Here is a 14,303-nt window from a genome sequence, read left to right as displayed (position 1 = left end):
TTCTCCCGGTTTCACTCATTTAGCTGCAAGGAGGAATAGGGTGTAAAGCTGGATTAGAGTTCCTTTGGGAATGTTCCCTTCTTATGTGATCCAGTGGCGACCCTGAGCTTTATGTCTTACTTTAGCTCAGCACTCAGTGACAGAAAGTTATTTTAGGTGATGCAGTGTTGAGATGTGTTCATTTTCTAATGTGAGACTTGATTAAAGCCTTCTCGGGTTTAAGCTGTGGGGCAGATGGGTAAATGCTACTGGTACACATGCTTTTCTCACCTCCTCACAGAACCATGTAGGGTAATGTACAGAGCCAGATTAGGGTATTGTGGTTCCCCATGAGAGGGATTGTCAATGACTTGTAACTGGCGCAGTCCCCTCAAAAGTACTCCTTTGTATTTTGTCCCCAAACAGGATGCATATTAGCATCTAATGGTAGGCTACTATATTAAAGGGATAGTTCACCCAAAAATGAAAATTAGCCCATGATTTACTCACCCTCAAGTCATCCTAGGGGTATATGACATTCTTCTTTCAGACAAATACAACGGCTCCGGGGGGTTAATAAAGGCCTTCTAAGAAAAATATCCATATTTAAAACTTTATCAAGTAATATAACTATATTCCGGCCAAACGGCCATACAACTTGCGCCTAAAGCACAACTTTACGTTGCGCTTACATTGAGTAAATCATGGGCTAATTAAACATTTTTGGTGAATTATCGCTTTAAGGGCTTAGTCCACCGAAATTTGGCATCTGACAACCTGTATGACTTACTTTCTCCTGTGGAACACAAAAGAAGGTATTTTGAAATGACATGTAAGTCAACAGGGTCTGAAGTTGTTTTGGACCCCATTGACTTTCATTGTATGGTTAAAACATTCTTCAAATAACTTCTTTCGTGTTCCAAGGAAGAAAGTAAGTCATACTGGTTTGGAACAACAATAATAACAGAATTTTAACTTTTGGGTAAACAATTCATTTAGGGGTAGATAAGCCACACATATGTACCTTTTGAAGGCTCTGCCCCAGTAACAAGCTAAAAGTAAAAATGTTTCACCCTTTCATTTGCAACCATTTGTACGGCCCTGATTTGTACAGGCCCTAAACATGTTGCCCCTGGGCACATGCCCAAATGCCCATGTGGTTATTCCAGCCCCGGTAATATGTGCAACAAGAATATATTGGCACAACCTGCCTTTCATTCCTCCATCCAGTTCAAATCTTGCAGTTGCCAATAACCATGTGAACTGTGATCAAGACAACAGTTTGTGGTTTTGTGAATTTCATGTGGTGTCAGTGATTTGAAAATTGATTCTGCCTAGGGAAAAAAACATTATCGTAATGTATAATACACTCCATAAAATGGAACCAGCTTTTTTTTAATGGGATTTGACTTTTGGTTGAATCTCTCTCTTAAAGGCATAGTTCACTAAAAAATGAAATGAATCACTCTCGTGACATTCCAAACCTCTTCTATGAAAGACAAAATATATTTTGAAGGAAGTTGGGTACGGAACTGTTTTGGTGACTGTTGACTTCCATTGTATGGACAAAAAAAATCTAGGTATGTTTACATGCGCTAATTTTCCTCAATTCGAAGAAATCCAATCTGATTTCAGATTCATAAAGTTCTGTTCAGAGGAATCCTAAACTTTGCAACTCGATTCACACTTTCATTTACGTATGTTTATATTATATCCTCATTCGGAACTAGAGAAAGCCACCGCTGTAATGCCACCGGAGCTACCGTGAGTATAAATGTCGTTTTTGCCAAGATGACATACCTTAATGGAAAGTTAACAAATATGCCAAAAAAGCTTCTTTTTTTTTTGTAAATATTTGGTTTCCTCCACTGACTAGTTCCTAAGATGTAAATAAACATACATTTTGCACGTTCATAATAAGTAAAACGTATGTCAACTTATTGTAAAATGGGTTTGCTAAACATGTGAATGACAGCACTGCGCATGTGTGCAAGGTATTTTTTTAATCCGTAAAAAAAGTATTGATCGCATTATTTCAGGTCTACACCACCCCTTTCAAAGTGATCACATTTTTATTTGGGTCAAGCTCAATCGGATTGATTGGGATGTTTATATGAAGGCCTTTCAGTCTAATTGAGCCATTAATCCATTGAGCCATTATCCATTACTGTGGGTGCACATAAACTTAGCTACTGAGATATTTCTCTTTTATGTTGCACAGAAAAAAGAAAGTCATATGGCTTTTGATCAATATTAGGGTGAATAAATGACAATTTTTAACTCTTATTGTTCGTTTTAGATTTAGAGAGCTTTGGAGAATTTCAGCTTGATAAATATAGCATTTTTGTCTTTACCTTTCGTAGGTACAGTATATGCCTTAGGAACTGCTCCTGTTCTTGACCACATAGCACATTGTATGCTTCCTTTTGGTTGTCTCCCTATTTGCCTTTTCCAGGCACCATGGGCTCAACCATGACAGACATGGAGCCAGGCCTGGGGGTATAATGGTTCCCACATTGCCTCTTGCCCACGACTGACACATCTTGTTAAGCAAGTGGGAGCAGCAAATTTACTCAAACCTAAATATTTTCAGCTTGTCTCTTCAGATGCCTCACGCCTTTTGCCCCCACACGGAAAAGCTGACAGCCTGTTTGAAATCGGGGCCTAGCGATCAAAGGCTCTTGTTTATACCCTGTGTCACTGATGGCTTTTGGCAGACCTAGAGTATTGTGACAGTCTCGTAGTCCACCTAGGGTTCAACCCAGGCTCTCCGCTGCTCAAGGTGAACAGAGACTCGGCTGCCCCGTAGCTCCACCATATGGGCGAGTAACATGACCTGCCTTCTGGGCAAGAAATCTCACGGTAAAATGTTTCTGTCAGAATAGAAAAAGTTTTGAACTGGAGCTCTGAGGGGGGTAGTGGTTGAAGGTTGCAACAAAAAAATGCAGAGCAGAACATGGTCATGCTGTTTTACCCCGTTTGTGCTGCTGTTAGACACACTGAAGTTTCATGAGGTCATATCTAGCTTCAGGAAAAATGTCTTCAACAGATAATACCAGAAAAATCACCTATTCTTTCTAGTGAATTCCAAAAGAGAACATTATTTTAGCAGAATTAAAGAAATAAAATGTTTAGAATTTTGGTACTGCCTGCAAAAGCTTAAATTGACTGAACAAGGGATCTATTCACTGTCCTTTTATTTTATTTTATTTTTTACACATCTTAAGGCTTCTTGTTTTTCCACTGCTATTGATCACTGATTTTTCTGATTTATTCATTACATATTTTAAATGTTTTGCTTGATGTTTTTGAATGTCTAACGTATACCGTTCAAATGTGTGGCGTTTGTAAGATTTATAAATGTTTTTGAAAGAAGTCCCTTATCTTTAACAAGTCTACATTTATTTGATAAAAACACATTCACATAATAACTGTTTTCTATTTGAATACATATTCTGAAAAAATATAATGAAATAGAAAACAGTTATTTTAAATTGTAATATTTTAAAATGTAATTCATTCCTGTGATGGGATTATTACTCCAGTCTTCAGTTTCTCATGATACTTCAGAAATCATTGTAAAATGCTGATTTTGTGCACAAGAAACATGCTCAGTTGAGCTGCTTAATATTTTTGTGGACACTGAGATACATTTTATCAGGATTTTTTGATGAAAATAGCAGCAATTAGAATGGTATTTGCATTGAACATATTATACATGTTATGTAGTGTTGATATGTTTCTGCGAGCATTTGTAGTGTGTGGGATTTTATTTCTCTTGTTTATTAGTAGACATCCTGCATACTGCAGTTTTGGGTGAGCGATTATTATTATTTTTTTAATTCATGAGGACATAATGGTATTTGTGTGTTTTCCATCTAGTTATCTGTGCGTCAGCTTTTCTAACACTGATTCCAAGATAGCACACTTCTCCTTTCTTACAGAGTGAGAGATGTGTGAAGTCTTTTACTTTTCCAGTGCAATGAGGTAAGAGAGTCACTGCATCGGTTACCAGGGCACGACAAGAAGTTCAGCTCTAGGTTAGGAGACGGTGAGGTTCAGGAAAAAGACTAATTGGCATTTTAACCCGAGTAGGTTCACACCTGTATGCGTAACAAGAATGGGGCTTGTAAACCTACTTTACAGCATCTACTTTTACCTCTGACTCCAGAGTAAAATATCTTCAAATGGGTCGCCATTTGATATATCCTATAAATCAAGAGGAAAGGGCACCACTATATATTTTCATAAAATATGCATGAATGGCTAGCACAGTGGTTCCAGATCCACTTGCACTAAAAAGGTGCCTTGCCTTCGATGGGAGACGCCAGTGGTTCCTGGCTTTGTAGGATGTCGGTGCTCGACCCCGTGAGTTAGCAAGGGTCAGATCTTTACAAGGGGCAGTCATTTAGTACCAGCTGAAAACGGGGGAACACATCAAAGTGTAATTTAACTAGCTGTAAAGCGGCAGGGCATCCTCTATGCTTTTTTACAGAATCTGATTGTTAGGGTCAGCAGCAGGCAAATAAAAGAAACACTATAAATTAGGCTACCTGGGGTCTCTGTGAAGGGTTAATGGTGAAATATGCCCAAATTAAAAGGCATAAATAAGACGTAGTCAGGCCGGGTTTCGTCGTTATTATGACTGAAAGCAAATGGTATAGGAAATCGGGGAAGACTGTTTGCTCATCTAAGCTTTTATTTCTATCAGTAATTAGATTTGTTTTCTGTGCTTAAAATATGGATTGAATTGCGATAGGCAGCTTTGTGCTCTGAAGCCAGGCCAACAGTCTGAACTTCCCTTCCGCCATCTAATTATTTCAGGCTCTTACAGACGGACACGGCAAGAGATTGATAGGTTGTGATATGAAGAATGACTCTGGCTGGTGGCATATGGAAATGGTGAAAGATTTTTTTTATTGGTGATTGTGAGCGTGACACCACAAGATATTAGTAGAGAAGGAGCCTCATTAGTAAACGTCTACTCGTGCAGCCATTTGCAAAACCAGAGCAAATCACATACTCAAAGGCAGATGTGACAACATCAGCGCGATTCTAAACTTAGCCCAACCAAACCACAGGGACTGTCTCCTCCTATAACTTGCTTTACGTTTTAGGGGTCACCTCTCGTCTCTTGAAGTTGCGTACTTCTGAGAGAACTGTATGACTCTATTCAATAGACATATACACGCACAAGACAGCAGTTGTTTCAGAGGGAGAGTTGCGTCTCAGCTGGTGCAGACTGAAAAAAAAAAAAAAGAAGCCCGGTAGTGAGACTCTGATGGGTATCCGCAGAGAAGTCCAAACGCACAGCTAGTCCTGAAGGACGATTTATCCCAGCAGGCTGCAGCAAAGAGCACATGCTGGGCAAGAAAACACGGCATTTCCTTTAAGCTGCTTCTCGCGATAAATCACTGCTCGCTCCGCTCCTCCGGCTCCCTTGGAGTGTCGGGACAAAAAGTATTTGAACTCAAGACTGCTTAAACCTGAGGATGTTTATCAAATGCAGTTTGAATCCATATGCACCGTCAAAAAGAAAACATGGGGTGTCAGATCAAAACTCTTTGAGCTGGTTTTACTAACACTACTTGGTTTGGTTGCTGCCTTTCTAACAGTTATGATTATGGAGAGTTTAGATTTGGTGGTTTTCTGAAAAAAAATATAGCGAGTTAAAGTACTCTGTGTAAGTGCGGTATTTTAGTGATTTCGGCTGTGGCTTCGGCTGTGAGCGTCCTTGGGCACAAATATATCTCTGTTGTCTCAAGGGTTATAAAATTAAATCAGTTTAAATATGTTTAAATTCAACTTGCCTTGGTTCTCTTTTTTTATCGTACTGTTTTGTTTAAGCAGTTGACATTGCATTTCCCAAAGCCTCAGTAAAGTTTGTAATCTCCTGGATGGCATTAGAAACCACATTGGAGCGGTGCTCTAGTTAACAAGCACTATGGAATGCTGTAAAAACCTAACTAATCACTGTCTTGTAAGATGATAATGTCAAGAAAAAATACAGAAGAGCCAAAAGCTAAAGTAGCATAAAAGCATACAGTACATTACAATATTAGAAACTTTAGAAACACTTTTTTTTTGTAGCTTAAAGGGTTATTAGTTCACCCAAAATTGGAAATACTGCCATTTACTCACTTTTACGTCATTTTAAACTCATGACTTACTGAATGCTTTCTTCTGCAGAAAACAAAAAAGAAAATATTATGATAAATGTCTATACAATGAAAGTCAAATGGAGTCCAAAATATCATACTTTGCAATTCACAGAGTTCAGGAAAAACACAAAGGTGAGTAAACAATATCTTCCTTTTTTGTAAACTATCTCTTTAAAAAAAGAAAGAATGTCAACATTTATTTTATTCTTATATTATCAATGCGTTCCAAATCAATCGTAAAGATTTGAAGCAACAAATTTCAATTTGCTCACATAAAAATAGCTTTCACCTTTGATCAAATGCTCAGCCGTTCACTGAAGACCCATTAGAGGGAATCTATTTGGGTTCGATTATGCCGTTTAAATAGAGGCCTTGTCTTTGAAGCCTACTGCCGACTTGCGGCGCTCAGGCAAGCACACTGAGGCTAATGTAAACTGCAAAGCCAAATTTTGAACTGGTAAAATGATCCCAAGTTCTTGTCACCTCTCCTTAGATCAACAGACTACGGGAATATGCTTTCCCCCCTTTTTGTGCAGTACTTCTGTTCCACTATGACTATATCCATGCTTATGTTATAATTATTTCAAATTACAATAGTGTATTAATACAGACATTGCAAATGATTACCAATGTAAATTCATATAATACAGTTGATATCATTTAAAAGTAGTCTATACCTTAGATGTTGTGTAAATTAAATGACATTCTTTAGAAATTATAATATTTCAGTACAACAAATCAAACTATTATTTCTTTATAGCATAGTATGTCATTATATGAATGCGATATCTCATTAATAATTTACTTTTATTTATGTTTTTCTATTTATTTGTATATGATAAAAGGGGCTTTTTTTTTACTTTTTAATTTGTATATTTATTTTTTTATCGATACATGTAGAATTTAATTGTGCTTTACAACCGGGAAAAGGTCTTTCTGCTTGTGAATGCTCATTAAATAAATTCAGCTGAGCTACTTCCTTTCATATAGGCTAGTTATTCATCATATCAGCCAAGCGCTCTTATAAATTATAGTTAGCTATTTAGTGAGAGTGCTTAAAAAAGATTAGCAAGCAGGAAGAATATATGAAAGCGTATGAACACAACCTGAATCTAAAAGCTTTTAAGTCACCATCATTAAAATTTAATCTCCAACTATTATTTTACGCATGTTTAATGAATTTTTTTTTTTTTGAATGGTTAACTGAGAGCACAAAAGTCCACTGAATGAGGAACAGGTCTGATTTGTTTTGTAGTTGACTCAAACACTGATTGGAGCAAAGACTTTAAACACTGCCATTCCCCCACCTATATGAAGAATATTTTGTATTTTGCTGTTGCACTCAGCAGAGCCAGTAGAAACAAACTATGAGCAAGCTTAAGCCTAACTGATTCACACAACCACCAAAGTACAAAATAATACTGAAAAAGTGACAACTCAAACACAAGTTGCAAGTTTTGCCTGTTGTGCTATAGGTTGTCAATCAAACTAACATAATTTCTTATCTGATTATCTCTACTGTAAACACTAAATGATTTAGCCCATGATACGGTCTTTCAAATATCAATAGTCTATAATGCTGAATAGCTTAAATACCTTGTTCATCATGACCTGATCTAAAGCATGTACTTGCAGTAGTGCATCCTTAATTGTTGCCTTTAATGCTGATATTACCAAAAGTGTATTTGATCTCTTCCATCAACATCTCATGCCGGTGACAAGTTGTGTATTTGTACAAGGCATTTGTTTTACAAGGTTTTATGAAGTCCTCATCCTTGGACATTTCTCCCTTAGTCATGATTGACGTGGACCATGTCAATGTACGTCTAGTGATCTTTTTTTTTTGGTAAGGACAATTCTAGTGTTCATGTTCACTAAAGAAGGACAATGCTGTGGTAAAATTGGGGTTTCACTGACGAGGTGATGAAGGGCTCCCTTTTAAGAGTGTCATTTACTTTGTGTTATTACTGCTGACCACAAAGGAGGAATTAGTCAAAAGCTTGTTTTGAAAACCACATTCCCTCTTCGGCATATAATAATCATGCCCAGGGGAAATGTGAAGTTGATGCAAGTGTTAGTCTGTGACTGCACAATTACGTAAGCCACACTCGATTTGGTAAGTATCTTGGTTTAAATAGGCATTTATGTATTCATTCAATCACAAACTTATTATCATTCCGCTATGTAGGCATCACACATCATAAAATTACTTAGCAGCTTTCATTTTGGCCTGAATAATTTCTCTGGCAGGACACTTTGTATGTTGCACTTTTTGAGTTGCTGTAATGATGTCATTACATTTTAACAAGCTTTTGTTTTAAATGCACATCTGAATATTAAATTGTGATTTACTGTTTGATAATCAAAGTGTTTTTTTCAAATTAGACCACATGTTGTAATTTCATTGCCCTAATGAACGGTAGTTATCTGTATCGGCCAATCTCGTCAGAATGCATTGTTATTCTTTGTGCTTCGAATTTGCTTTTTCCTAATTATATGAGTGACATACTGTCTCAAAAGAGTTCCATTTGTGGCAACGTTCATTGGAAATATATTAATATCATAGAAAATAGCACACAAACAGTCATAAACCATCTGTGTAGATAAAAATGGATGAAATGTGTTTTCAGTTTAAGTCAATTACTCAGTGTTCACTAACCTCTAGATCAATTACATTTATGCATTCATTATCCGTTATTAAAAAAATAAGCTATCCCTTTGAACTGAGACTCTGGAGATGCTGTTGTTTACAGGATGCCACCAAACGCATGTATTCTTCAGCAACCTACAGTATTTACTACCTGTCATGAATAAAGCAGGATATTGTTAAGAATATCGACACTCCCTCACCACATGAGGGTTTGCTGTATCTGATTTGGATTAGTACCTGCTCTAAATAGACAGACGTTATTTTTAAACAAGTAAGTGCTTTTCAATTTCTGTTTTCTATTATGATGCTTTTTGCTATTTTTCATGAATGATCTATTATTATGTCAATGGTAAATCCATCACTTTACCACTGACACTTTCTGCATATTACAGGCATATTATGGAGGATTAATTGGAACGGTTTTTCTTACCATCACAAAGTAACACTTTATAATAACTTTCATTTATGAACAAACATTATATAATGTAACAGGTCTTTTGTATAGCCTACATTTTGAAATGTCATAACACTTTGGCTCATATAAGATTTAATTTGGCCTGTATTAATCAAATCAACTTCTAGTCTGTTACATCATGTCATATTAAAAATGGCATAATAAAACATATAGGCTAAGTTTAAATTAAACTGGCTAATTTACCCATTTAGCCTACTTGTAAGGTTCTGTTAATCAACTCCTATATGGTCTTTCTTTGTCAGAGAGGTTTTCATTATAGTTTGGGAAATAGGACTTTTATTTGACAACATCTGCACAACAGACCATTATTAAATCTAATGTAGCCTATGTCTATATCTCGTTGCGTCATCAGTTTATTATGCAGCGCGTTATCGAAAGCTGCAGATGTAAACGAATGATGGCGTTGGCTATTTTGTCGTATGAAAGTGTCAATCCGGTCACAATTGTAATAAGGCTATTTTATCTCTAAAAATGTTACTATTAATGCCACTGTTATTGTGTTACTGCAGCTTCTGTTAATTTATTTTCTTTCTTTTCCCCCTTTCTTCGATGTTGCAACTTACAATAATATCGCCATGTTCTTACGGTCTCTTCTGCACTCTTGTTCCTCCGATCTTTTTGACAACTAAGCTAAGAGATGAACCCGTATGGCATTCTTCCCCATCAAATAGTCGTAGGTCATGTCTTGTAGTTTTCAGAGGACACAAGTTTCTTAGGCCTATAACCGAATGAGATGCAGCCATTCGTTTTTCCCTTTCTTATTGCAGCCAGTGTTATATTTTTCTGGTAGACTACTATTGCATGATTATTATAGTCCTGATATAGCCTACCTATATAGCCTACCCAGCTAACAGGGGACGTCCCCCGGACTTTTCGAACGTCCCCTTAGGTCCGCATTAGGTCCGCTTTGTAACGTTCCCGAGCGAACGTTCGGAGGACGTCCGCATTTGGTCCGCTTTGTAACGTTCGCTGGCGGACATTCCGATGACGTCCGCATTTGGTCCGCTTTGTAACGTTCGCTGGCGGACATTCCGATGACGTCCGCATTTGGTCCGCTTTGTAACGTTCGCTGATGGACGTTCTGAGGACATTTGTCCGGGCCAGGTTGCGAACGTCCCTATTTCGTCCCTCACCTGCCATTTCCATGACAACACTTGGGAAATCCAGTCGCCCATGCCTTTGATTTTTATCATTAGACCGGACATCTTGCAACTCAAACGAATAATTAAACTAAAATATAAACCCAATATTGGATTAAAAAGGGGATTTGTTTATTCCTTAATATCCATTAATTAATTGTGATAATGGATTTTATCTAAAAACCATGGTTTTTGTTTTGCAGATTGACGTTATAGTATTAGTAACTGCAAATAAATTATAGTAAAAAATATTATTTGAATTTATTGTAAAATTAAGTTAATGTTAAAAATGTTAGTTTTAATTTTAATGTTAAGATAATAACTTTCATGTTACTTATAACTTCTATCACTAATTAAAGATGTAAGCAAATCAGAGTCTGTTTTCAGCCAATATAATTTAAACATCAAAAACATGATAATTTATTCAGTTGAATAGGCTAGAATTACTATTCCACATGCATGAAGAAAATAAGGTTGAATCTCAGGAGCTCTAAAAGAATGCATCGACTTCAAATGATGAATACAGCCAAGGAAAATGCGAAGAAGGGAAAAGCACATTGCTGGAAAGAAAGTGGAAAATAACAGGTAAGACAAATAAAAGTATCCTAATTTAGGCTGCATGTCAAACTGTTGGTCAGGCGATCGAAGGACTGGTTTTATTCAAAATAAGTTATTATAGGAAACATATTATTCTAATTATTGCACTTAAGACGACTGATAGCACTTGAATCTCAAAAAAAAAAAAAAAAAAAGTGTCATATTATATAGCTACACACATGCAAGTGACGATCAAAACATGGGATCAAATGCACCTAAGCGAGTGACGTCATTCATTATGGCACGCAGCATGTATCCATGGCAACGCTCAGCTGCTTAGTGAGTGACAGTTAACGGTCCTCCTCAGACGCGGCCTTGTGGTGTCCCTTTCGTCTGTCTAAAAGGTATTTTTAATTGTTATATTAGTATACATTAGTTATCGTAACCACTATCCATCATTACATTTTATGAAAATTGTACCTTTTAAAACGTTTGATGAAGTTGTCGGCCGTGTACCACTGCTAACCGTTATGCTAACACTACGAAGCTAACGTTAAATGTTGCTGAAATGAGACAACGTTATATTTCACTTATGGATAAATAGACATATAAAATCATAACACTACTGAATGTGTTCATTTTGTTGTTTTAGGTAGATGCCAGGGGGAAGAATGGCCAACGGACTAACCCCACAGCTGACCCACACACACACACAGCTGCCAGCGCGTTTGAAGACACACACACACACACACACGGAAAGAGCACAACACCTTTACAATTGTTCAAATAAATACTTTGTTCCTTACAACGTGTCTGTTTTCTTTGGTTAGCCAGAAATAAAATAAAATAAAATGATATTCATGGGACTAAACGCGAAAGTCCCCTTAATGTCCCGAATGGCCGCTGGTGGTCCTGTGAACGTCCTCTTGAACGTTCGGAGGACGTCTTCGCGAACGTCCGCGGGACATCAAGCGGACCCTACACGGGGACGTTCGGGGGGACGTTCGCACAGGCCATTTAGGGGACGTTCGGGGGACCTTTTTTTGTTAGCTGGGTAGGCTATTGCAAGCTTTGGTAATTTCAGGAGGAGGAAATACCAAGTGGTTGTTTGTAGCTAGCCAATGTCTGAAGATGCATTTTTGCTTTACTCTTGAAAGTCGAATCATGTTTTTTGAAGGTTGTTTATGATATTATAACATTTGATTGATATCGGTAGGCTATATCCATTTTCCAAAAATGTTCCTCTTCATTTTTTCTTAAATTGGTCAATATATTTCCTCTTTCGAATAATAAAAAAACAGTACGGTCTTAAACTACTTTTTAAGCCTTTTTTCTTCTCTTATTTTAAACTCGAGACAGCTCAGTTAATAGCCGGTCGCACAGCACACCTGACATTTTTCTTGTTACGTCGAACAAGTTCGTTTAATCTCAAACACATTAGTGTCAGTTTAAAATATGTGCATTGTTAAAAATGCATTAACTAAAACAAACATTTGCAAAAGACTTTTATGGACACATTGAAACATTTTTCCAACCTCATTATGGGCTACCGCTACCAACTCTTTGGCTTCCGTATCCGGAAATATTTTTAAATGTTTGTCCCTCCTGTTTTCGAATTTATATGTGTATAACATTGTCATTATTATTGTATTATTATTCGTATTAGGCTATATTATTATTATTATTATTAGACTTATTATTAGAAGAAGGGAATAGCTGAGAAAATCTCTCGTGTAGCTAATTGTTTTATTACACTAATAGCTTCGTACACAGATTGCTAGTTGAAAGAAATAGTTTTGTTACATTTGTAGAAGGTTAAATGCCTTTAAAGTTTATAATTGAAGCTGCACAGACTGTACCAATTTCAGTACCTACCCTCATTTTACAGACTATTGGTTAAATAAGCGTTTTGATTTAGTTGCTCTTGATTTTTTTTGTGTGTTTTATTTTGTGCCATCCCCGGCAGTGTCTTTAACTAATTCCAAATAAAAGCACAACACTTAATTTGCCGAATGCACGAGCTATCCTACATGCTTGTAATCTATATTATAACCTATAGTTATGCAAACTTTTCACCATATTGACTTTGTTAGCCAAGAGTGCTTTCGTATTGCGTATAGCCTATAGATCCGAGCCTGCGGTCATATAGAGTGAGAGAATTTGTCAAAATCCTTAATGTGTCGTCGACAACTTGTAAAAGTGTTTAAAATTAGTTTCGTTTGACTTCCAAAATGTGTTAATTCAATTGTCTGCTTCAGATCCAGTATTAAGAATTGTAATTCAGATTATCGCATTAAATATAATTTGATTCAGTCTTCAAAGGTAAAATGTAATAACGGGGGAGGTTATGCCTCTTCCTAATTGTGTTACTGTGAGAGCTGAGCCAGTTATATTGGTAGTAAGTTGTGAAGTCAATTGCATTTGCTTTGTAAATATTAGCCTACTGATGGACTTCACTCTGATGTGATTATCAATATGAATAACCGCCTCTCAAGTAAAATAACCTCGTCTAATTGTAGCTTTTTATTAGAGGGATTTGCAGATTATCCTGTCTTAACAGAGCCATAAAAACATTAATGTCATTGCAGTTGAACGCTACGCAGTGCATTTATTGGAAGCGAGAAAGTAGAAGACATCTTGAGTTGCGTTGCTTCTCTGCATACTAAGACTATTTTACAAATGCTTGATTTTAAACTCACCATAACAGGCGATGAGCCCTCCGTTGTGTCCGTTGTCCTGCTGGAGTTTGCTGCTGTCTGGGGGAGTTTTGCAGGAGGACCTCTGCATGAAGAGGTGGTATTTGTTAAAGGTGCCTTCCCCAGCAGTGGCATCCAATGACTGGCATTCCTGCTGGAACGGGCTCTCAGCTTTTTCCCCGTACGCCTGACCTTTGTTGGTCAGGAAAGCGGGGCTGTATTTGGTGTCACTCGCTTGGAATGTCCTGAAAGGGTTCGCCTGGTGATCCCTACCTTGCGGTGCAGATGGGCTATAATATGAATCCATGGATGTCATGTCGCAGTATGAAACGCACGTCTCGGCGTTCATTCCTGAAAAAAAAAAAAAAAGTTTCTGGAAGAAAAAGACGTCCAATCGATTTTTTTTTCTTTCTTTCTTTTCCTTTTTGGAGAGCAAAGCGAGCAGATACTCTCACACTCTCTCCCTCTTCCTCGTACAAACCAATACACACTCACACACGCACGCATAGACTTGTGCAGCAGCTGGCTTTGGTTATACAATGATTCAGATGTTTTCCAGAAACGGATAGCTAACCAAAAGCTAAAAAGCCCCCTTAAGGTTAGAGGAGTAACGAAAAATGCGTCTTCTGAAGATGCAGCCCAGATCTCCTCGGTATAGACCACTAC

General features: G+C 37.2%; 1 protein-coding gene across 1 annotated transcript in view; it reads right to left on the bottom strand.

Moving 5' to 3' along the window:
- The window catches only part of alx4a (ALX homeobox 4a), a 24,453-nt gene extending 10,150 nt beyond the window's left edge, over positions 1-14,303 (bottom strand). The window contains exon 1 of the mRNA XM_079586541.1: positions 13,641-14,303. Coding sequence (XP_079442667.1) covers positions 13,641-13,986 — 346 coding nt within the window. The 5' untranslated portion in view covers positions 13,987-14,303. The remainder of the gene's footprint in view (positions 1-13,640) is intronic.

This window comes from Phoxinus phoxinus (assembly GCF_949152265.1).
Source record: "Phoxinus phoxinus genome assembly, chromosome: 2".
Lineage (NCBI taxonomy): Eukaryota > Metazoa > Chordata > Actinopteri > Cypriniformes > Leuciscidae > Phoxinus > Phoxinus phoxinus.
Note: the sequence above shows the minus strand (reverse complement) of the source record. Positions and strands in the feature narration are given on the sequence as shown.